The sequence below is a fragment of the Nematolebias whitei genome, chromosome 15 (assembly GCF_014905685.2).
Source record: "Nematolebias whitei isolate Nwh7 chromosome 15, NemWhi1, whole genome shotgun sequence".
Taxonomy (NCBI): domain Eukaryota; kingdom Metazoa; phylum Chordata; class Actinopteri; order Cyprinodontiformes; family Rivulidae; genus Nematolebias; species Nematolebias whitei.
Window position 1 is genome coordinate 18,326,245 of NC_056512.1, and position 25,713 is coordinate 18,351,957.

A 25,713-nucleotide genomic window follows, 5' to 3' on the forward strand; every position below is an offset into this window, starting at 1 on the left:
TCCGCCCTGCCGTTTCATCAGTTAATAAACTTTATTTAATTGATTTTTTGTGGTGGTGATTTTGGTCCATTATACGGGGTTCGTTACATAAATGGGGGGTTCCGCAGGGGTTCATCCTGGGTCCCCTCCTATTCTCTTTATACCTGCTGCCGCTTGGTGCCATTTTCCAGAAACACAACATGCCCTTTCACTTCTATGCCAATGACTGTCAAATTTACTTCCCCCTAAGACACAATGGTACATGCTCTATTCAACCTCTGCTCAACTGCCTGGCTGACATCAGGGACTGGATGACTTTAAACTTCTTAAGTTTCAATGAAAAGAAGTCTGAAGTCATGTTGTTCCCTCCCAATGACACGATCACAAACCACTGCATCGATCTTTCCGCTCTAACCCTGTCAGAAAAACAGAGTCACTAATCTGGGAGTGATGATGGACCCTTCCCTGAAGCTTAACAATCATGTAAACATGATTGTTAAATCATGCTTCTTCCAACTGAGGCGGCTGTCTAAACTGAAGCCCATATTGTCCAAAAATAACCTGGAGACAGTAATACATGCATTCATTACATCTAGGCTTGATTACTGCAATTCGCTCCTGTTTGGTATCAGTCAGACCTCCATTGCACGACTACAACTGGTCCAGAATGCAGCAGCCCAATTTTTAACCAGTACAGGCAAAAGAGAGCACATTACACCAGTTTTGGCCTCACTACACTGGTTACCAGTTCACTTTCGAATCCAGTTCAAAATACTCATGTATGTCTACAAATCACTGAACAGTTTCGCCCTAAAAAAAAACTCAAACTTTGGTGTCTTCTGTTATTTAAAAACACTTAAATATATGTACTGGGAGTCTAACAATAAACATCCTCAGCACTATTTTAACATTAGAAAAAAAAATACTACAGTTGACATGTGTTGTAATTTAGAATCAAAAATAATTGCAAACAATAAAAAGTATTTTCTAGTATCACAGGTTTTTTTTTAACATTGAAAATATTGGTTCTAAATAAGGAGTGAGGTGAATCTGGTTCATGTTTATGAAAAGTGAAACTTGCTGTAGTCTTTAAAGTGTTTAATCCCATTAAAACCAGGAACTTAGATGTGTTTAGGATTTTGTTTGTCATTATGTTTTAAAGACTCATCTCCATTCTGTCCATTCTTATCATTAAGTTACATAAAATCTGAGCTCTGAAGTCCTGATTGGTGACCGTTATCTTCTCTTCCTGATTTGGTTTTGTTGTGCACACATAAGACCGAGAAAGAAAACATCTGACTCAGTCTGGTGACACCATTTGAATTAGTTAACGTGAAGTAAAAACCATTTTAAACAGCTGTATAAAAAAGAGAAGAAATGAGGACTGTGTTTGATACTCTGGGATTAGACTGGATAGATGGCAGAAGCATTGCAATAATTTTATTCATTTTCCTGCTTGTGAGCACTTTTTTGAAGAATCGAGCTCCAAGAAACTTTCCTCCAGGACCGTGGGCTCTTCCTGTCATCGGTGACCTTCATCGAATCCAACCTTCCAGACTCCACCTGCAGTTTTCTGAGGTAGAAATAAAAAGAGTATTATCATGTTTATACGTTTAAAATCTGAATTAAAATATGACAAATCTGATGTTGTAGAACAGGAAAGTCACTTTCATGGGGCAGTGTATATAAAGACTGAATATTCAGGTTTGGAGACAGGAAAACAATAAAGGCAGAGCAAATGGAATCACATCACATTACAGAGCTGCAGCTCCACTGGTGTATACAGTATTATATTTTCCATGTCCTACAGCCTGTTACTACCTCGCTTGTAAGCAGAGGCGCATTAGAGATGGACTGTCTCAAATCCCCTCAACCACCCATGGGTTTTTCTTAACGGACTGAAGTGGCCAGAACACTTCTCAGTCCCTGACTTGGGTGTCTTGTGAATGAACCTTGAGACAGAGTGAGGACTTTGACGAGGATGACGAAATCCTTAGATCCTTGTGTACTGTTTCTTTTTTTATATTTTGTATTTTGAGTGTAACTGGGACCTTGAGTACACAGTTTCATTCCACCTCATGTACCACATGTGATACGAATGACAATAAAGTCACCGTGAACCTTGAGGTCCATAATTTGTTTTTGAAAAGGAAAAAGAGTAAAAGTGCACCAAGTGTCACATGCCTGCGTGTGTCTGATCCCTGGCATCAGCCTTTGGTAGTCATCAAAAGTGTGCTCAGGTGTTTCCTTGACTGTTTTTTTTTCTTTCTTTCTTTACCCTTGAGTGGTCTGAATACAAAAAAAAAAATACATATAACCATTGTATCCTACAACAGTGATTATTCCTTAAGAGCACTTGGAACTATGATGGTAGATGTTGGACTTAAAAAATGCTCTTTTTCAGTATTTTACAATGTCATAATTTTTAGGACAGTTTTGCCATATATTAATAATAATGTCATCACAATTTCATCACTGTATGTGGCAAAATGGCAAAATTAGCATTTAGCCCATCCACCACCAGGTGGTGCAATGGGCAGCTATTGAAAGCACCCGGGGGGCATTTTGAGGATGATGTGTGCTGCCCAGAGACACCACAAGGTGTGCATTGACCATAGTGACACAGTATGCATATTTTAACATATAAATTAGGATAATATCAGAAAAAAGGAGAAAAAAAAACGTTGAGATGACCTGACATTGTTGGATTTTATACCTGAATTACTGAGCATGAACTTTGGTATAATAACAGTTTTTCAATAAATGAAGGAAAAATATTATTTTATGAAATACTTGTAGTTAGACAGACCACATATTGATTGCTATGACTACTGCTGAAAAAAAAGTAATTGATATAAAATCATTTTGGTGCATTACATAAGTGTACCAGTTCACTTTAACAAGCTCATTTTTACTAAAATGCACTCTTTGACATGGAGGAATACAAATTCATTGTCTTTGTTCAGTTTGCAGAGATATATGGGAAGGTTTTCAGCCTTCGCCTCTTTGGAGGTAGGACGGTGATTATTATTGGCTACAAGCATGTGAAGGAGGCGCTTGTCCAAAAAGGAGAAGACTACGCAGACCGGCCAATCTTGCCAACGTTTCAGAAAGTATATAATAATACAGGTGGTGTTTGTTCCTTTTTTAAATTTGGAAACTAGTGTCTAAAAATCCATCATCATCAATTTTTTGTGGTATATGTATATAAAGATTTACAACACATTGACACATTGTTTTGTTTCCTCTAAAAGGTATTGTAACATCAAATGGTTATCTATGGAGGCAGCAGAGAAAATTTGCTCTTCAAACTCTGAGAAATCTTGGTCTGGGAAAAAAGGATTTGGAGCTTTCTATCCAGCAGGAGTGCCAGTATCTCACTGAAGCTTTTGCAGATCATAAAGGTACAGAAAAATTCCACTATACCCATTTTTATACTGACACATATTTTTTTTTTTTTATCCACTTATCATGTTTTTTCTTCATTCAACATGTTAAAAACATGGGGAAATATTTTCCCCAGGTACCAATGTTAAAAATTCCTGACAATAAATAACCTAAAAAACATCAATAAATAAGTTCCACAACCTAAAATCTTCCTATTTAAACATATACTTAAAAACAAACAGCAATAAAAAAAACTGTATGAACAATAAAACACAACATTAAAGTGCAGAAGGCAGCATAAAATCCTAAATTCATGAGCTTCACAGCCTCTGGGTTGAACCTGCTTCTGAACCTGACTTTTTTAATGACTTTCTCACCGGAGACAAGTTCATTTCTAAATCAAATTAGGAAGTACAGTAAGCCATTGCATCATAGACTGAGACCACCAAGGTGATCCACAAAGCGTCACAGGAAGTCCTTCCTCCTTGTGGCCATCAAACTTTTCAACTTCTACACTTTCTACACACAGGACAATAAAAATTAATACAGCACTACAATAAACACTTTAATGTATTTTTGTACCTCTCTGTTATTTTGATATTCTGTATTATTTTTATATATTTTGTGATTCCTTGTGCATGTTCTTTTTTATTGAAACCCTGGCACAATAATTTGCTGAGGGATCAATAAAGTTCTTATCTTATCTTAAATTTATGAAGAACTTATCAGAGATAGAATTGTCTGTGACATAAATAACGACCACCTCAGAAAGGTTCTGTTACGTGACAGTGGTTTAACTTTAGCTAAGGTCATTTGTAAGGATGGTACCATTTGGTGGACTCGGTTTGTGTCTGTGTTTCCCTTGTGTGTTCTCTTCAGTTTAATTGGTGTCACCCTTGTCTTGTCACAGCTGTTTGTAATCACGTCTCGTTTTGTCCTTGTATAAAAGCTGTCTGTTCTGTCTTGTTCCTCGTCGCGTCGTATTCGTTTGGGTCTTCTGTGTTCTCCTGTGTCTCCTGAGTTTTCCTGAGCTTCCTGAGTCCCGTTTGAGTATCCCTCCTGAGTCTACTAATTTATGTAAGTGTTGCTGCCTCGTCAGCTTATTATTTTGTTGCTTTTTACTCATCATTAAAGTATTTGGTTTTGTAATCTGCCGAGTTGAGTCCTGTCTGCACTACTGGGTTCGTTCCTGTCCACCAAACCCTGACACCATTTCAATGAGTCAGATTCACAAAATGACTGAAGAGCATAATAAAACGCTAATGTCCCCACACAGCTCTGTTACAAATGTAGATTATGTTCAAATCAGATGTGAGAAGAAACAAAGGCCAAGTTTAACAGTAAACCAACACATCACAGCTCATTACTGTCTGTAATAATTGTGGTAGTAGTCATGAGGCAAAGAGAAACAAATGCACAGCTTATGGTCAACAGTGTAATGCATGCAGGAAAATGAACCTCTTCAGAAAGTGTTGCAAATCCAAACCTCAGTTTGACAGGCCAAGACATAGAAAGTCAGTCCACCAGGTGGATATGGATCTAAAAGAGGACCATGATAATGAGACATACTATGTCAACGGCATAACACTGGACATAACAGTAGATTCAGCCTGTGCACAAACACAGGAAAAGGAAGAGGCTTTCACTACCTTACTGATTAATGGCAATACAGTTTAAATGAAAGTGGACATGGGTGCTAAATGTAATGTCCTCTCAGCAAAGACTTTGAAAAAAGTGAAAAGAGATTAACAAATACAGCCATGCAGCAAACATACTAACCTTGTTGCATATAGTGGTAGTAAGAAACAGACTAGGATTTGTTAACTTATGTTGTCACCTAGGGGCCAAATGCTATACTCTGCCGTTCTTCGTTATGAATGAAAATGTACTGCCATTGTTTGGACTCATTGCTTCATTACAGATGGGACTCATATCTCTCAGTAAAGAAGTTCATCAAGTGATCAAGTCCACAGTTCAGGATTTCATTAAGAAAATCAAAAGTGAATATGGTGACATTTCACAGATGAGCTAGGAAAACTACCAGTTATATTCCATGGCATTTGATCCGAAAGTGAGACCTATGATTCACCTGCACATCACATTCCTGTCACTATGAAAGACCAAGACAAAGCTGAACTGGACAGAATGCAAGAGCTGGTGTCATCGCTCCAATCTCAGTGCCCACTGGCTGATTATCCTCTATGGTTGCTACCAACAAAAAGGACAAAAAGGAAATCAGAATCTGCATCAATCCTAAGGACTTAAACATGGCTCTGAAAAGACTACATCACCCAATGCGCACAGTGGATAGCGTTACATCACAAATGTCTAATGCCGCAGTTTTGTCAGTTCTAGATGCAAAGAACTCATTCTGGTGAGTCTCTCTATGTGGGGTTTCTGTGTGTTCTGTCTTTTCATGCACATCCATGTGTTTCTCACCCTTGTGTTCAGTCTCTGTCACACCTGTCTCAGTCTCTAATCACCCCAGGTGTTCATCATCAGGTTCTCATTAGTCTCTGTATATATTCTGTCTTTTCACTCCTCCTGTGTCTGGACATTATCCTTCAATGGTTTCATGGTGCTGTTCTGCATGTCCTCACCACCCTCAAACATAACTTTTTTCTTCCCCATCAGCACTTTGTTTTTGTTATTTGTAAAATAAAGTTATTATTATTTTACTTCCAAGTCTCCTGTCTCAGCCTGCATGTGGATTCAATCAAACAACCAGAATCGTGTTACCCTAGACCACAACTCCTTGATGCTAACCACTTTCAGCTCCTGTTTTGGTCATTACAGGTTCTTGCGGATGCTGTTTGGAATCTTCTCTGCCAGTGATGTGCTCCATCACTCCATGGAGCAGATCTTCACCGGCTACCTCTACACAATCACTGTGGATGATATACTTAACGGAGGGAAATACATTGAGGAGCATGATGCTAATCTGAGAAAAGTACTTAACAGAGCCAGACAGGTCAACTTGAGACAACCCTCTCACATGCAAGTTCAGGCTGAACTAGGTCAGTTACATTGTCCATGTCTTCTGCCCAGGGTTTAAAAGCAGATTCATTTTAGACCAAAACAGTGACATGCTTGTCTCAACCAACATTCCAGACCTGCAAATACTGTATTTCTTGGTATGGTCAATTAGCTTGGGAAATTTATCCCCAAGTACAATGAAATCACTATTCCACTCAACAACTCACACATAAGGACAGCAAGTGGTTGTGGCACAAACAACAGCAACATGCTTTCAACACGCTAAAGGAGCACATGTCAAACCCACCAGTACTATAATACTATGATGTTCACAAGCCTGTCACACTCAGTTGTACTTTCATAAAATGGACTTAGAGCAGCATGTCTGAAGGAAGGCAAGCCTGTTGCCTATGCCTCATGCACCCTTATGCCCAAATAGAAAAAGAGCTGTTCCAAATAGAAAAAGAGCTGTTAGCAGTTATGTTCACATGCTCAAAGTTTCACAGTTACATCTATGGCAAATCAATCACTATCAAGATTGACCACCAACCTCTGGTGACAATTATCAAAAAGTCCATCCATGTACCACTGGCTAGACTGAAGTGCATGATGCTAATGCTTCTAAAGTATAGCATCACTCTTGTATACAAAAGTGGAAAACAAATGCACTTGCCTGACACTTTGTTGAGTGCTCCTATAGGAACACCACAACTCAACTAGTAGACAAATTGGATGATTTTGATGTAATGTCAATCTGTTGCGTGCCATCTGCTCATTTGCAGGAACTAAAAGAGTACACTGCTGCTGACCACACTCTCCAAATAATTAGCAACATTATCAGATGCGACTGGCCAAACAAACAGCACAATCTTCCGCTTGTAGTGCGTCCCTACTTTCCTTTCAGAGATTAACTTACTGTTGACAATGACATTATGATGAAAGGATAGAAACCTGTGATCCCTACATCTTTAAAAAAGATGTACTCAAGCATTATACACAGAAGCCACCCAGGTGCAGAGGCCACAAAATGAAGAGCAAGAGGCATTGTGCTTTGGCCAACAGTGACAAAAGATACTGAAGTGGAAGTGCAGGCATGCTCAGTGTCCAACAGTAGAAAACCACATCTACAAAATGAGCTGCTTCACTTGTACCCTGTTCCGGAGCTGCCCTGGTCAACTTTAGCAGCAGATATCTTTGACTGGCACAATCAGCAGTACCCAGTACTAGCAGATTCATTCTCAGGTTGGTTTGAGATTGATCTGTTATGCAATCTCTCCTCAGCAACAGTAATTGGTAAACTGAAACATCACTTAGTTCACGGAGCATCTCACACTCTCATATAGACAATGACTTATAAGTCATTGTTTGCAAAACAGTGGGACGTCACTCATCTAACAAGCATTCCTTAACATCCCCAATCTAACGGATTAGCAAAGAGAGCTGTCTGTAGTGCTGACAGTCTCATGGAGAAATCTCACAAACATACTGAAGAAACAGCAGACACATCATACCCATTGCTGAACCTGCTCTGACTCACTTCCATCCACAAGACTCGTATCAGGACAAAGGCCTGACCAAGCAAGGTGTGTTACACTCACCAGACAGGGAAACACTGCTCAGAACATGGACTCTGAGTGTCCTATGGCTCGAGCTTCAGTCTCTGACCAATATGTGAAGGTAAATGAAGGTCTTTACAGAACCTGTTCAGGTCATATCAGTAAACCCAACCCCAAGTACAGAGATTAGAAATACTAGGAGGATATCTAAAAAAGTTAAATCTGGTCCTCTGGACATTCAAAAAAACAAAGCAAAACAACAAAAAATGTAGAAACGTTTCGTCTCTCGTCCAAGAGACTTCTTCAGTCTGAGGTGCTGTTTTCAGCTCAGTCTCTTAAATAGCACCTTCTCAGAGTGGATCAACCAGTTTTGCTGCTGACAACCAAAACCAGCTGATCACATGCTCAAGAAGGACCATCAGCCTAACAATGGATCATTAGCACACTGATGGCTGTTTACTATTCACAGAGGGCTGAGTGATACTAGCAATCACAGCATTGTAAGAGGGGGACAATTGAACACGTAGGCCTCCACCCCTGTTTAATGATGGACGGTTTCTTTTCACAAAGATGGCCTCCTTTACTCCTCTCTCAAACCATCGTTCCTCTGTCCAGGATGTGCACATCTTCATCCCTGAAAGAGTGACCGCTGGCCTGGAGATGAGTGTAGACCGCAGAGTCCTGGCCTGATGATGTTGATCTTCTGTGCTGGGCCATCCTTTTGGCCAGTGGCTGTTTTGTTTCCCCGATGTAAGACTGATCACAGCCCTCCTGACACTGAACAGCATACACAACATTACTCTGTTTGTGCCGGGGGACTGGATCTTTGGGATGAACTAGTCTTTGCCGTAATGTATTTTGGCGTTTAAAAGCCACTGGGACGTTATGTTTAGAAAATAAACGTCTCAGTTTCTCTGATACTCCCTCAACATACGGAATGACCACTGGTCTGGGTCTGGGTTCCTCCTTTTCACCTGTTGGCTGACTGGAGTCCTGTTTGTGTTTCTTCTCTGCTTTTAGGAAGGCCCAGTTAGGATATCCACATTGCTCTAGAGCCTGTCTTATGTGGGATTTCTCCTTCTGCCTGGCTCCTGAGCTAGTGGGGACGCTGTCTGCTCTGTGATACAGAGTCCTGATGACTCCTAACTTGTGCTCCAAAGGGTGATGGGAGTCAAACTGCAAATACTGGTCTGTGTGGGTGGGTTTGCGGTACACCTCAGTTTGCAAATGTCCTCTATCAGAGACTGAGACCTCACAGTCCAAGAAAGCCAACTTGCCATTTTTTTTTTCATCTTCTCGTGTGAACTTGATGTATTTATCCACAGAGTTGATGTGGTCAGTAAAATGTTGGACTTCCTGAGATTTAATTTTAACCCAGGTGTCGTCAACATACCTGAACCAATGACTTGGTGGTGTCCCTGAAAAGGACGTCAAGGCTCTCTTTTCTACCTCCTCCATGTACAGGTTGGCAACAATAGGAGAAACTGGAGACCCCATAGCACACCCATGTTTCTGCCTATAATATTGCTCCCCATATGTGAAGTAGGTTGACTGCAGGCACAGTTTCAAGAGTTGACACAGTTGTTCTGTGGAAAGCGTGGTCCTGCTACTCAGAGTGGTGTCTGATTTTTATTTTAAACTGACCACCTCTACTGCATCATCAACAGGAATGCACGTAAAGAGTGATGTGACATCAAAAGAGACCATTGTTTCATCAGTCTCCATGATGACATCCCTCACCTTATCCACAAAGTCCATGGTGTTCTTTATGTGGTGTTTTGAGCTGCCAACTAAAGGGATGAGTACAGACGCCAGATATTTGGAAACATTGTAAGTGACAGAGTTAATCATGCTAACGATTGGTCTTAAAGGTACACCTTGTTTGTGGATTTTAGGTAAACCATACAGACCTGTGTACAGTCTGTGGTACAGAAAACGGTCAATAGCCTTGTCCTGCTCCAAAATTTTCAGGCAATCTATCAATTTCTTCTTGTAACCACTTCCTGGATCTCTTTTCAGAGGTTCATAAGTGTTTACGTCACTAAGGAGTGTCATAACTTTCTCATGATAGTCTTTCTGGTTCAAAATCACTGTGCACCTTCCTTTGTCTGCTGGGAGAATGATGATGTTTTTGTCCTTGCTAAGAGTGGTGAGTGCATCCCTCTCCTCTCTACTGATGTTGGAAGGTGGTGGTTTGGCATTGCTGAGGCAGGCTGAAACTTTGATTCTGAGCTGTTCTGCTTCAGCCTCTTTAATTTTGTTGTTGCGGATGGCTGACTCAGTAGCTGTGATCATCTCCACCAGAGGAATTGTCCTTGGTGCAACCGCAAAGTTCAGTCCCCTGGCAAGAATCTCTGTCTCCGGCTGGGTGAGCTGTCTGTCAGATAAATTCTTCACCCACTTTTCTGTCTCCCTGGCATGTAATTGACTACTGGAGTGTTGTCCTACACTGAATGTGTTGTTATTGGAATAGTGATGTTGTTGATGAGTTATTAGTAAATTAAACTTGTTTTGTTGTCGAGTCTTGGACTTGACATGCTGTGCTAAGCGTGCCTGATCTGTACAGTCCAACACTTAGATTTTTCTACCTGGATTATTGAGCATGCATCAGGATACTAGGAGGATATTCACCATTATTTGATCTCCAATGTGGTATTGATGTGTGTGGTACATTGATCACATAATTTGACTGAATATTTGAAAGATTGCAGTAATTCAGTTTGATCATCATTTGATATATTTCAGCTGGTCATGAAACCAGCCAATAGGGCACACAAGCCAGTGTATCTCTTGTGCCATTCCCAAGCCCGGGCAAATGATGAGGATTGTCAGGAAGGGCATTCAACATAAAACACTTTTGCCAAAACTATAATTTGAGTTAATTAAAGCAAAACCATTACCGGATCGGTCAAGGCTCGGCTTAACAACGACCGTCACCGGTGCTGTTGACAAGCAGGGTGCCGGTGGAAATTGTGCTACTGTAAGTCGAAGACCACGAGGAGGAAAACATGTCAGGAGACAAAGGAAGAAGATGAAATATAGGGTGATGAGTCTGAAGATATAAGTAGTAGGTCTGATGCTGAATGTTGTCAGTGGTTATGCTCAATATGTTGGATGTGATGTGCAAGAGAAAAATACATTTTGGACAGATATGGATGAAATGAGATAGAGTATTCCCAGGGAGGAGAGAGTGGTGATCAGAGCAGACCTGAATGGACATGCTGGTGAAGGAAACAGAGGGAATGAGGAAGTGATGGGTAGGTTTGGTATCAAGGAAAGAAACCAGGAAGGACAGATGGTGGTGGATTTTGCCAAGAAAATGGAAATGGCAGTAGTCAACACAAATTTCCAAATGAGGGAGGAACATAGAGTGACCTATAAGAGTGGAGGAAGGAGTACGCAGGGCGACTACATTCTGTGTAGAAGAGGAAACCTGAGGGAGATTGGGGACTGTAAGGTTGTGGCAGGGGAGAGCATGGCCAGACAGCATTGGATGGTTGTGTGTAGAATGACTGTTTTTGTAAAGATGAAGAAGAGTAAAATCAGAGAAGAAGATCAAATGGTAGACACTGAAAAAAGAAGAATGTTGTGAGAAATACAGAGAGGAGTTGTTAAAGGGTCTGGGTGGTAAGAAAGAGCTTCCATATGACTGGACTACTACAGCAACAGTAATTAGAAAGACAGGTAGAAAGGTACTTGGTGTGTCATCTGGACAGAGAATGGATGATAAGGAAACCTGGTGATGGGATAGTGACGTGCAGGAAGCTATTCAAAGAAAGAGGATAGCCAAGAAAAAATGTGACAGTGAGAGGACTGAAGAGAGAAGACAGGAATAAAAGGAGAAAGGACATAGAACAAAGAGGGAGGTAGCTAAGGCAAAGTGAAAGTCGTATGATGAGTTGTATGGGAGACTGGACACTAAAGAGGGTGAGAAGGACTTGTACCAATTGACGAGACAGAGGGATCAGGCAAGAAGGATGTGCAGTAGGTTAGGCTTGTTAAAGGTGGGAATGGTAATCAATCAACCTTTATTTAGACAGGTAAATCCCATTGAGCCTCGAGGACTCATTTACAAGAGAGACCTGATTTCAACAAAGAAAGATGACAACAATGGACAACAGCAACAACAATAAACAGTTATTAAAAAAAAGCATACTACAGTTTTTTTTTTTTTAACAAATAGGATGGCTAAAAGGAAAAGGTAACAAAACAAAAAACAGCTAGATTCCAAGACAAATGTAGAAAACTAACAACAGGAACATGTCTGCATTGGACCCTGCCAGGTGTCCAACAGATTCTTAAAGACACTTAGAGAGGTCAAGGTCGAGAGCTTCAAATCTTTTTGTAAGATATTCCAGGAAACAGGAGCGGAATAGGAGAAGGCCCTTTTGCCTAGTTCAGTCCTCATTGAGGGAACACTGCAGGTAATATTGTCCTGAGAGCGCACGCTGTAGCTGCACTCACGCAGAGACATGTAGGAGGAGATGTATGAAGGCAACAGACCAAGAAGTGATTTAAAGATGAAAATATACCAGTGAGAGAGTCTGCGTGAAGTTAATGATGTCCAGTTAACCAGTGAATACAGTGTGCAGTGGTGGGTACGATAATCACAGCCAGTTATGAATCTTGGTGCACCATGATAGACAGCATCCAACATCTGCAGGGTTCTTGTAGGAGCGTTCATGTAAATAATATCACCATAATCAATTGAGGGAAGGAAAGTCACAGATACAAGGTGTTTTCTAGCATTCAGGGTTAGACAGGATTTGTTTCTGAAAAAGAAACCCAGTTTAACTTTCAGTTTCTTTATCAAGTTTTCCACATGGAGCTTAAAAGAGAGATGTGAGTCGACCAAGATACCCAAATATTTATAGGAATCAACAAACTCAATGGGGACACCATTTGAGGATAAAATCGGAGGAAGAACTGCTGGGACCGACTTTCTATTTGAAAAAAGCCTCCCTTTGGTTTTATGTTCTAACAAGTGAGGAGAATATAATGCAAAGATGGTAGGAGTACTTTGAGGAACTAATGAATGAAGAGAATGAAAAAGAAAGAAGAGTAGAGGACATAGAAACTGTGGACCGGAAGTGGGAAAAATTAGCGAGAGTGAAGTCTGGAACTCCCTGAAAATAATCAATAAGTCAAAGGCAGTAGGACATGATGACATACCAGTGGAGGTTTAGAAATGTCTTGGAGAGATGGCTGTGAGAGTTTTGACTCAAATATTCAATGGCATATTTGAGGGTGAGACAAGGCCTGAGGGATGGAGAAGAAGTGTGCTGGTGCCCATTTTTAAGAACAAGGGTAATGTACAGAGTTGTAGCAACTACAGGGGAATTAATTTGATGAGTCACACATGGGTTTTGTACACGAGTGAGGAAAGAATAGAGTGTGCGATCGGCAGATGGATTGATGCAGCATCAGCAGCATTGCAGACTCTGTACCAGTCCACTGTGGTGAAGAGGGAGCTGAGCTGTAATGCAAAGTTCTCTGTTTATCAGTCATTCTAGGTTCCTACCCTCACCTATGGTCATGAACTCTGAGTAGTGACCAAAAGAATGAGATCACTGATAAAGACGGTTGAAATCAGTTTCTTCCGCAGGATAGCTGGACTCTCCCTTAGAGATAGGGTGAAAGTTTAGTTATCCAGGAGAGACTCGGAGTAGAACTGCTGCCCTTCCATATCGAGAGGAGACAGTTGAGGTGGTTCAGGCATCTGGTAAGAATGCTCCCTGGGCGCCTCCCTAGGGAGGTGCTTCAGGCATGTCTGACTGGGAGGAGATCCCAGGGAAGACCCAGGACATGCTGGAGAGACTATGTCTCTCAGTTGGCCTGGGAATGCCTTGGTTTCCTCTCAGATAAGCTGGAAGAGGTGACTATGGAAAGAGATGTCTATGCCTCCCAGCTCAGGCTGCTGCCCCTGTGACCCAACTTCAGAACAAGCAGAAGATAATGGACGGATGGACAGACGGACAGATGGATGGAGTCACACAATGAAGATCTGAGAGAGAATTGTGAAAGCTAGACTTAGATGAGAGGTAACAGTTTGCGAGCAGCAGTATGGTTTTATGCCAAGAAAGAGCACCACAGATGCCATCTTTGCTTTGCTTCATATTTGCTGATGAAGAAGTAAAGAGAGGGTCAGAAAGAACTCCTTGTCTCTTTGTGGATTTAGAAAAATCATATGACAGGGTCCCGAGGGAGGAGGTGCCATAATTGATTTTTTAAATTCTGTTGCTGACATTCAAGTGCATTAACGGACTTGCACCCTCAAACCTCTCCGATCTTCTTTATACTTGTACTCCTTCTTTGGCTTAGACATCATCAGACCAGCTGCTTTTGGCTGTACCAAAAATCAGGTTGAAGCTCAGAGGAGATCGAGTGTTTTCAGTAATGGGCCCTAAGCGCTGGAACAATCTTCTCATCAACATTAGGCAGGCCACTTCAATCCCTGCTTTTTAAACTCTCCTGAAAACACATCTGTACTCACTGACATTTAACACAGGGTGATCAGATTTAGATTTAGTTTTTCATTGATTCTGATAATGTTTATGTTTTTTGTTTTATTCCTATTTAACACACAGTCATCTGATCTGATTGTATTTCATTCTTTCTGACTGTGTTTATCCTTTTTTTGTTATTATTCCTTGACATTTGACACGAGGTGATTTGATTTACTGTTTCATTGTTTCTAATTATGTTTTGTGTTTTTAGATTTTATTCCATGTGCTGTAATTATATCTTGTTACTTTTTATTTGATACTGTGATCTTTTTGTTAAGCACTTTGATAACTATTTCTGTTTTAAATGTGCTTTATAAATAAATCTGACTTGACTCTTGAAATACTCACAACACTCAGTAGTCCATATAAAAATATAAGTCCAATACTTATGACATCATGTTGTGTGTTGTGGTAATAAAGATGATCGACTTAACATGGGGGGCAGCACGGTGGCGCAACTGGTAGAGCTGCTGCCTCTCAGCGAGCAGGTCCTTGGTTCAAACCCCGGTCCAGGGGCCTTTCTGGGTGGAGTTTGCATGTTCTCTCCGTGCATGCGTGGGTTTTCTCCGGGTACTCCGGTTTCCTCCCACAGACCAAAAACATGCATGTTAGGCTGATTGGTAACTCTAAATTGTCCCTAGGTGTGAGTGAGAGCGTGAATGGTTGTTTGTCTCGTTTGTCTCTATGTGTCCCTGTGATGGACTTGCGACCCATCTGGGGTGTACCCCGCCCCTTGCACAGTGATTGCTGGACATGGGCACCGGCGACCCCCGTGACCCAAAATGGAATAAGCGGGTAAAGATAATGGATGGATGGACTTAACATGGTCTTTAATATGTACATGCTGCAGGAGACATTCGACAGGCACATGCTGGTAGGTATCGTGCCAAGGACATACCACACATGTGCAGATCTACAGTACCTGTGAGAGGTCAACATTCAATATTACTGTATTCACAGTCAATATTCTACATAAATCGTTTTTTAAAGGATTTGTCAAGTTTGCATGACTTTTCTTGATACATCTCACATTTTTACGCACAATTTGTTGTTGTTTTCTTTGTTTTTGTTTTACAGGTCAACCGTTTAATGCCCTGACACAGATAAATTACTCTGTGTCCAACATTATAAGCTGTTTATTTTTTGGAAAACGATTTGAGTACACTGACAAAAAGTATCAAGCTGTTCTCCAGGCCCTAAGTGATATTTTGTACTTAGAAGGCAGTATATGGGCACAGGTGAGCCTTCTACTCTGAACACACAAGAGTGATCAAGTATGAATCAGAATTCATCCACAACACTTTAGTCAAACCTGTAATTTGTTATATCAATGCTTTAAAAATATTCTCCATTTGTTGTCAGGTGTACTCTTTATGATATATCTTACAATTCATTTGGCTCCTAACATGGTAAACCTTCCTTTTCTTCCTCTTTTTGCTGTTTCCTCTTCAGGAGTAATGAAGTGAGTCATCCTCCTCCATCTTATTTTGTCCTTTGCATCCTCTGTCCTCACTCCAACTACCTCCATTTCCTCTCTGGCTGCATCCATATAACTCATCTTTGGTCTTCCTCTTTGGCTTTTTTCCTGGCAGCTGCATCTCTAACATCCTTCTACCAATATACCCACTGTCCCTCCTCTGGACATGTCCAAACCATCTCAGTTTGGCCTCTCTAACTTTATCTCCCAATTGTTCAACCTGTGCTGTACCTCTGATGATCTCATGCTCTCGTGGAGCATAACCATAGACAGCATTTGTCATCAGAACTTTTACTTGTACTTTAGATATATCACTCTATCTGACACACATTTTACTTTTGCTATGTGTTTTTTTTTTTTTTTGCAAACTCCTTCTTCATAACTAGCCCTACTCCTTTCTCTTCCTGTCCACACCATGGTAAAACACCCTAAACAATGCCCCTTTTATTCTTGCTGCCATTTCACATGATCTGTTGCGCACATAAAATATTTACCTTCCTTCTCTGCATCATGTGAATCATCTTTTTGCCTTTGCCTGTCTTTTTCCCTACATTTAGAGTTGTTACCCTCAGTCCTACACTCTTGACTTTCCTCTTTTTCTTCTGTCTACTGATTATAAATTTTCCTCCTCATGGTCGTCTACTACCAGTAGCTCAATTTCAGCTGAAACCCTTATTGTCAACTGCACTGTGGCTGTCATTGTTTACTCGGGCCATGATCAATCTTATACAGTGTTGTTTGGACAAACTTGCACTTTAGTTTAGGAAAAATGGTTTATGTTGGATGCGCTTCCTGGCAAAACCATCACCATTAAACCAAGCTTAGGGTCAGTACAAGAGATTCACTGGCTTCTGCTCCCAAGTGGCTGGTTTACACTTACCACTTTAGCGCACCTAAAATGTTAAGACCGTCTAGCTGTAAAATGCAAGTCAGGCCCCTCCAGGAAGAGGGAAATGAAAATAAAGCTCATAGGGATGTAAAAGGCAGATGAGACTTTACCGTTTAAAGTTGTCAAAAATTGATTGTTGGACATTAAGCATTGCTATATTTAGTTTCGAATTAGAACGCTGTATACATTCTTTACTGTTATATTGGTGTTAGCAGCGTCATGTTGGTCCCTCCAGTTGACTGTTTTCTTATCACCCTACTTTGTAGATTTACAGCGCAGTTCCTTGGCTGATGAACTGGTTGCCTGGACCTCATCAAAAGCTTTTCTATAAAAGACAGAAAATTATTGACTTTATTGAAATTAGAATTAAAGAGCACAAGGAGAACTTTGACTCTTCATCACCAAAAGACTACATCAACTACTTCCTTGTAGAAATGGAAAAGGTATGTGTTCTATCACTGCTGTTAATTTTTTATGATTAATTTATAATAATAGTAATTATTATTATTATTATTATTATTATTATTATTATTAACAATAATAATTCCAAATATAACATGCAAGATAATTATGCTTTTTTATTTAAATAATTCAGTTTTTAAACTTATTTGTTTATGTATTATTTTCATGTTGCTGTGCTTTTTTTTAGAGTGAAGACAAAGAGTCCAGTTTTTTTCTCAAGAATTTGACTTTCTGCATCCTGGATGTGTTTGGTGCTGGAACTGAACCTAACACCACTACTTTACTCTGGGGTTTATTATACATGATACTCTACCCTCATATACAAGGTGTGTGTATTGGCAAAGATGCAACATGACTATATATTTTCACCTGTCTCATTTAGGTCAGTTCTGAACTGAATAAACTAAAACTCTGGTTCCAAGTTCTTGGCTCAGAAGTCCATTGTGGGTCATAGGACAGAAAGCAAATTAAATGGTCACCATAAATAGATTTTTAAAAGTAAAATATAATATAAAAATTCGTTTTGTCCTTCTAAAATCCACGACCATCTCCTTCGTCTTCTTCACATGATGTGAAAGTTATTCTCTTTGCACCAGCTCTCCAGCTGTTCCACCTCCTGCCTGTAGCTGGACTCATCGTTTGTGATCCATTCCACCACTGCTGGGTCATCTGAAAACTTTACAATGTTACAGCTTGATGGGTAGGTGCACAGTCATGAGCCAGTGCTGAGGGTTATGGTGGAGGGGGAGAAGTTGTGGATCCTCACTGATTACGGTCTGTTTGTTAAGAAGTCTAGGACCCAGTTGCAAATGGAGGGGCTTAGTCCTAGTGTGAGTAGTTTGTCCATCTGGGTTTGGGGGATCATGGTGTTGAAGGCAGACGTGACGTCCACAAAGAGCATACAGACGTAGAAGTCCTTCTGCTCCAGGTGGGTAAGAGCAGTGTGGACCACTGAGGAGATGACATCCTCTGTTGATTGATTCTTGTAGTATGCGTACTGGTGAGGGTCCTCGTTGATGTTGATGGTTGCTTTGATGTGGGTCATAACTAGTTTTTCGAAGCATTTAGAGACTATTGGGATGAGGGCCACTGGCCGATTGTCATTCAGTCACTGTCACTGTCGAGCTCTTTGGGACTGGGATGATGGTGGAAGTTGTCAAGCAGGTGATAACTGTCTCCAGGGTAAGTGATGAGTTAAAGATGTCGGCCAGTACATCGCAGAGCTGGTCGACACATTCTTTCAGCACCTTCTCGGGGATGTTGTCTGGGCCGGTTGCCTTGTGAGGGTTAATCCTCCTGAAAGTACTTCTCACTTCGGCTGAGTTCACGCTGAGATGCTCTTCGTCCAGTGGTGAGGTGAGTCTGGTGCTGAGTGGTCTGTTCGGGTCTTCAAAGCGTGCATAGAACCTGTTGAGGACATCAGGCAGTGATGGGTCTCTAGTGCATTGTTCACTTCTGCTTTTATAATCTGTTATGCACTTAATGGCCCTCCACATGCTCTGTGGGTCTTGTGAAGTGAATTGACCCTGCATCCTCTGTGCATATGTGGCCTCGGCCCTCTTAATATCAGCAACCAGCTCTTTCCTTGTCCTTCTCATTTCCTGTGAGTTTCCAGACCGGCAGTGTTCCTGGCTTCCAGCAGAGTACGAACTTCTGCATTCAGCCAAGGCTTCCTTTTCGGGTAGCTTTTAACATATTTGGTGGTGGTGACATCATCAGCACATTTACTAATGTACCCCAGAACTGAGTATGTGCATTGCTTCAGCTCTAGTGCTCCCCCATATTCAGCAGCTTCTCTGAAGACCAGTTCATTTGTTCAAAACAATCCTTAAGTATGGGGCCACTATTCTGGATCTAAGATTTAACTTTATTTTGTACCGGTCTGGAGCTTCTCAGCGGGGGAAGGTAAGCAGGAGCCAGGAATATTGAGATGTGATCAGATAGTCCTAGGTGGGGGCGGGGTTCGGCTTTGTATGCATCTTTTACATTCATGTAAACACGATCCAGCGTGTTGTTTTCATGTGTGGGTATGGCCACATGCCGCTATAATTTTTGGAGGCATTCTTTTAAATTAATGTGATTAAAGTCTCCTGCTACCTTGTAAAGAGCCTCAGGGTGTTTGCTCTGCAGCGAGCTGAAAAGATAATGAAGTTCCCACAGAGCGTCCTTAGCATTAGCATCCGGGGCTATGTAAACAACTGTTATGAGCATGACTGTAAACTCACGGGGTAGATAATGTGGTTGACATTTCACTGTTAGCTGCTCCAAAGCCTTGGAGCATGAACTTTTTTTTTACCAGCGTACAGTTTGTGCACCAACTTTTACTCAGGTAAAAGCATACTCCACCTCCCATCGATTTCCCCATTAGCTTGCTGCAGTGGTCTGCTTGGAAAAAAGTCTGTCATCCAGCTAGAAGGCTGAATCTGGCATCTCATTGGTAAGCCATGATTCCGTGAGGCAAAGCACCACACATTTTCTCATCTCTGATGCATTCACTCTCAGCCAAAGCAAATCCATCTTGTTGTCCAATGAGTGGGCGTTTGACATAAAGAGATATGGTATTAGGAGTTTTCCAGCTTTAGCATTAGCTTGTAGCCTCACCATCACCCCTGCCCAGCGACCTCGCTTTTTAAGCCGGGAGCAACGTCTCCTCCTCTGTCCATTGGAGCACCTCTGCTGCAGCTTCCAGGTAAATGACTTTAAGATTTGCATTCTGCCGAGCGTAGATTTGAGTTTGTTGCTGATTTCTGCTATATTTTGTGGCAAATCCGCTCTTATTCTCATCAGTTCAATTTGGCTATAATTCACACACATAAATTTGCAGAGTCAGGCACAGAGACACTTTCAGATCTCCTAAAAACTGGGATGGAACCGGGAGCCTATGAAGCTGCAGCTCTAGGGAGCATGGCCATCTTGGCCGGAGTGGCCCATTTGTCAGTCATACTAACAAAGACCCTAACAAACCCCTATTGTGAGGATATCCTGATGCATGCTCAAAAATCCAGGTAGAAAAATCTAAGAAAGTTCGATCTGGTCCTCTGGACATTCAAAAAAACCAAACAAAACAAAAAAATGTAGAAAAGTTTCGTCTTTCATCCGAAAGACTTCCTCAGTCTGAGGTGCTGTATTCAGCTCAGTCTCTTAAATAGCACATTCTCAGAGTGGATCAACCAGTTTGATGCTGACAACCAAAACCAGCTGATCACATGGTCAAGAAGGACCATCAGCCTAACAATGGATCATTAGCACACTGATGGCTGTTTACTGTTCACAGGATGTTGAGTGATACTAGCAATCACAGCATTGTAAGAGGGGGACAGTTGAACCCGGAGGCCTCCACCCCTGTTTAATGATGGACGATTTCTTTTCACAAAGATGGCCTCCTTTACTCCTCTCTCAAAGCATCGTTCCTCTCTGTCCAGGATGTGAACATCTTCATCCCTGACAGAGTGACCGCTGGCCTGGAGATGAGTGTAGACCGCAGAGTCCTGGCCTGATGATGTTGATCTTCTGTGCTGGTTCATCCTTTTGGCCAGTGGCTGTTTAGTTTCCCCGATGTAAGACTGATCACAGCCCTCCTGACACTGAACAGCATACACAATATTACTCTGTTTGTGCCGGGGGACTGGATCTTTGGGATGAACCAGTCTTTGCCGTAATGTATTTTGGCGTTTAAAAGCCACTGGGACGTTATGTTTAGAAAATAAACGTCTCAGTTTCTCTGATACTCCCTCAACATACGGAATAACCACTGGTCTGGGTCCTATTGTGAGGAGTGAAAGGACAATCTGCATATGCTTCTAGTTACCTCAGCTTTATAACTCAAATCCCACACTCTTTTTCTTTGAATTGAGAAAGCTCCTTGTATGAGAAGTGAAACATCTTCTGTTACAAATAAAGTCCAATTGTTTTTGTCCTGAACTTTTTTTGAATTTATCTTGAAGTAAGTTAAAACAGTTGTAGATGTATGTACAATCACAACATTTTTATGATTAAAAAATAGTCCAGTAGTTCTTGAAATATTTCACAAATAGACAGGGTTGACTCCAATTTGTAATGTCAAAGTTTTAGACACAGATATTACCAAATCTTTGAGTACCTGGAATATATATATTTTTTGAATGATGTTTAGCTATTGTCCAAAAAAAAAACAAAAAAAAACTTAGCTTAATATCCTAAAAAAAAATACTGAAATATGGACATTTTTGTGTTTGCTAAGGTTAATTAGCTTAGGTGTCCATCTTGCATCAGGCTGTTTTATTTAAGTTCCTCGAGGAAAACTTGATCACTTAAAAAAATATAAAGAAGATCATTCTTACTCAAAATAACATAATAAGTAAGCTGGTTGAAATAGCTACTGCAGCTGCTGTTTCAATTCAATTCAATTCAGTTTATTTATATAGCGCCAAATCACAACAAAGTTGTCTCAGGGCACTTTACAGGAACATTCACATACATAAAAGCCAATTAGTAAAGTTCTCTATCTAAGGAATCCAGCAGATAAGTTGAATCTTGGCTTCGTTGCAGTCTACCATCCTGAGCAAGCACAGTGGCAACAGTGGAAAGAAAAACTCCCTTTTAAAAGGAAGAAACCTCCAGCAGAACCAGGCTCAGGACAAGCGGTCATCTGCTTTGACTAATTGTTTCTTGGTCTATGCATGCACAAACATGGATCGAGATGGGATATAAGGCTTTTTGAAAGGATCAGGATTATAAATATCCATTCACTTCAAAGAGTGTGTTACTGATTGGTCCTTTCCAACTCTCCATCCAATCCGAGTTCAAACCTCCAAATTGGCACCAGCCTGTGTTCTGCATCTAAGGAGAAAACAAACAAGAGGGGGAAACACATGGTCCCCCAGACATGTAACATCCCTCACACATGTAACACCTCTACAAGTCCAAACAAAATGTTTGGAACATTCAAAGAGATGACATGGGGTCATAGCGAACATGACATCGTGTCAGCCAGGGCATTCTCTGACTCCTTTTTATGACAGATCCTGAGGTTATACTCCTGGATAATCAAAGCCCACAGCATAAACCGCTGATTGTTATTGTACATCCTGGAAAGAAAGACAAGTGAATTGTGGTCTGTGAAAACCTCTGTGGGCTTCACACTCAAACATTTGAGAACGCGATGTGTGCACTTTACATAAACTCACATTTTGTTTTGTTTACAATGTGTACAGAGCAGGTCCAGGCTGAGATTGATGCTGTGATTGGTTCATCCAGACATCCTTCTCTGGATGACAGAGAAAACATGCCATACACTGATGCAGTCATCCATGAGACACAAAGAATGGGAAATGTTGTCCCTCTCAACGTGCCACACATGACGAACAAAGACACTACCCTGGATAAATACACAATTCCAAAGGTAAATGTTTTACTTATTATTTATTAACTTTAGGGCTGTAAGACTACTGGAACAATTCTAAAATTGGTCATTGACCAAGTAGACCTGATGCTTAATGCAGATAGACCACCATACACACAAACTTGGTGTATTAAATGGACAGCCAAAGCCTGATATAGAAGTCCAATGGGAAAACATCCCTTGGATAGATCAGGGAGTCAGATCACAAATCCCTGCCCTCACAGTGACTCCTTCAATGTTCTCATGGACATTGAAGTCACCTAAAAATCAGAATCAGCTTTATTGCCATTGCACAAAAGCACAATGAAATTGCATTTCAGACAGCTGTCTAAAGAGAACACAAGCATGGGTAGACGGTGATGTCTGAGGCCGCAGCCTCGTGGGAAACGCTGCCCTTTCATTTAGATAAGGAAAAGAGAAAACATGAGGAAAGAATAGGTAAAACAAAAAAAGGTAAAACAAAAGCATCTTGTTCATATAACATCCAGGAGAAATCGAGATAGTCAACTTCCAAGGCTGACTCGGGGGAGCCAGATTCAGATAGCAACAGTTGTTTTGGGTCAGGCAGACTGTTAATTTCTTTCTGTCTTTACAGTCTCGCTAGTACAACTCAGTGGCGACTCTAAACAGCCAAATTTGTGGTTACATATACCGAGATGAGCTTACAACTTCTCCAAGATCTATTCCTTCTCGCCAGCGAAATTCAGGAGCCACAAGTAGCCTGCGATTCTCAGCAGAAATCGTGTCCAGCTTATGGCTCAGCTCACACAGTGTTTGAGTCTGAGTGTTGACAGCATGGTACATTCCTTCACACAAGCGGTGCAGCCTTACAATGACCAGAGCAGCTGCCGATGTTTTCTGAATTTGTCAATATGCCAGGTAACCAACTCCACAAAGCATAAATCCTGTTATCATAAATCCAATTATGTACACACCTTCAGCATCCTCAACTGACAGAATGGACAGACACACGATCTTCCACTTCCCCCAGGAATCCATCATGTATCCAGCTGCAAGTGTCCCATCAGGGCAAGAGGGCTCTCCATCGCCCTGTCTTCTTGTTGAGAAAATTTGATCAATTGCGTTGAGACCAGCTGACCAGTTCCATAATTTACGATTCAGAAGATACGCAGAAAGAGGCTCTCAAAAGGTTCCCAGGGCAAAGAGCAGAGCAGGGGAAGGAGCAAGAGGAAAAACGTTTGTCTTCGCCACGAGCAAGAAAAAAAAAAAAAAAAAATGAATAATAATTTTTAGTTTTATAATAATAAAACAAAACCCCACAGCACTCCTCCACCCTTCCAGGGCACCATCCAGAGACTTCAAGAATGCAGAGTAATTTGAACTCCAGTCTGGTGCGAACAACACTCAGAACCTTCCCCCAGCTTGATAAACAGCAACTTCACAACACCAGAAATCACTTTTACTATTAAATAAAACTGGATAAAGATCAAGCTTGGATAAATATAAGATAATTAGTTACCCATTCTTTCATAATTGTTAAAAGACATAAGAGAAAACTTTTCAAAACAAATAAAAAGTACTTTCTTTTCAGGGCACGATGGTCATCCCTGTGCTGCACTCAGTCCTGCACGATGAGTCCATCTGGGAAACTCCACACTCCTTTAACCCTCAACACTTTCTGGACCCGGATGGTAAATTTAGGAGGAGAGAGGCATTTCTTCCTTTTTCTGCTGGTCAGTGATTTGTTTACAATTCTTTACACTTTATTCTGTGCTGTTTTAACCAACAACCACACAAAAAACTGCAACAAAATATATGAATAAAGAGGTTTTAATGTAATTACTGAACTTAGCATTTTCAGAAACACAGACATCTTTTTTACCCAGTTTGTTGTCAGAGCAGTATTTTCTTTTGTGTAAGTTGTTCCGTAACATTAATAATATTTTATGATCAAACAAATTTTCATGTATTTTGTGTGTTCATTTTATGTTCTCAGGTAAACGTGTGTGTCTTGGAGAACAGCTGGCCAAAATGGAGTTGTTCCTGTTTTTCTCCTCCCTCCTTCAGAGGTTCAAGTTCTCAGCTCCTGCAGGAGAGCAGCCCAGTCTGGACTTTGAAATGGGAGCCACTTGTTGTCCCAAACCTTACCGCCTTTGTGCCGTACCGCGCTAAACCACTGATCATCTCATCCTGCTGTTTTTCAATACATTTGTTTAAAAAAAAAATGATCTGAATGCAGTCCTGTGGGAAATAAACTCCATCTGCTTTTAGTTGTAGGATTGTACTTATCAAGGTGATTTAATTTTGTAGTTTTGACTGGGTTCTAAAACTATTCTAACCTAATGGCCTGATGATGCACGCTCAATAATCCAGGTAGCTAAATCTAACAAGGTTGAGTCAGGTCCTCTGGACGGCTTATTTTTTGTTGAAATATTTTGTCTTCTATCCCAAATACTTTTTTCAGTCTGAGAGCTTCAACAAACTCAGTCTTATAAATAGTGCCTTCTCATTGTGGATCAACCAGTCTGCTGTTGGCAGCCAGAACTAGTTCACATGCAAAAGGAGGCCCATCAGCCTAATGACTGATCTTTAGTGCCCTGATGGCCTCTAGTATTTACAGCGGGTGAGACACAGACAGATTCATCACTGAACAGACAGAAGGACGGATGGATGGACGGAAGGAAAGATGGACAGATGGATGAACAGCTGGATGGATGGCTGGAATGCCAACAGCAGGTTAACTTGACAAGTACTGTGAAGTGATTTGGGGACTGTCATACTGATAAAGCAAATATCAACTAAGACAAAGCAAACAGGCCTACATATATGTCCAATTTGTGAAATATTCAGAATAGGAGACAAATCAGCACCTGTTCCTGTTAATTGCTATTTAACATTCTCCAAGCTACATCACAAGATCGTTGCCTTTAGTAATTATAGCCTAATATTACTTCCCCGTGTACAGTAGTAGTTTAGTTTTAAAATAATTCCAATCTTCAAAACTATATTTTCTGCTGAAAACCAAATATGTCGTCGTAAGCAGCTAAACTTAAAGAACAGTTAGTGTCTTATGTTATTACTTAACAGTAATCCTATCTTCCATCCATCTATCTTGCGAAAGGCTACAGCCTACATATCAT

At 40.9% G+C, this 25,713-nt stretch overlaps 1 protein-coding gene across 1 annotated transcript; it reads left to right on the forward strand.

Moving 5' to 3' along the window:
• Positions 1-1,266: 1,266 nt before the first annotated feature.
• LOC119421487 (cytochrome P450 2J6) lies at positions 1,267-24,843 on the forward strand. The gene is made up of 9 exons (XM_037688838.1): positions 1,267-1,557; positions 2,946-3,108; positions 3,234-3,383; positions 15,482-15,642; positions 17,037-17,213; positions 17,420-17,558; positions 22,425-22,612; positions 24,165-24,306; positions 24,570-24,843. Exons 1-9 carry the CDS (start codon positions 1,357-1,359, stop codon positions 24,743-24,745), a joined length of 1,497 nt encoding a protein of 498 aa, XP_037544766.1. The 5' UTR covers positions 1,267-1,356; the 3' UTR covers positions 24,746-24,843.
• Positions 24,844-25,713: the final 870 nt, after the last annotated feature.

Bases quoted from the DNA above. Each gene is read 5' to 3' on its own strand.
- LOC119421487 (XM_037688838.1), top strand. From the start codon at position 1,357: ATGAGGACTGTGTTTGATACTCTGGGATTAGACTGGATAGATGGCAGA. The intron at 1,558-2,945 runs GTAGAAATAAAA...GTCTTTGTTCAG, and splicing joins TCCACCTGCAGTTTTCTGAG to TTTGCAGAGATATATGGGAA. The intron at 17,559-22,424 runs GTGTGTGTATTG...CAATGTGTACAG, and splicing joins ACTCTACCCTCATATACAAG to AGCAGGTCCAGGCTGAGATT.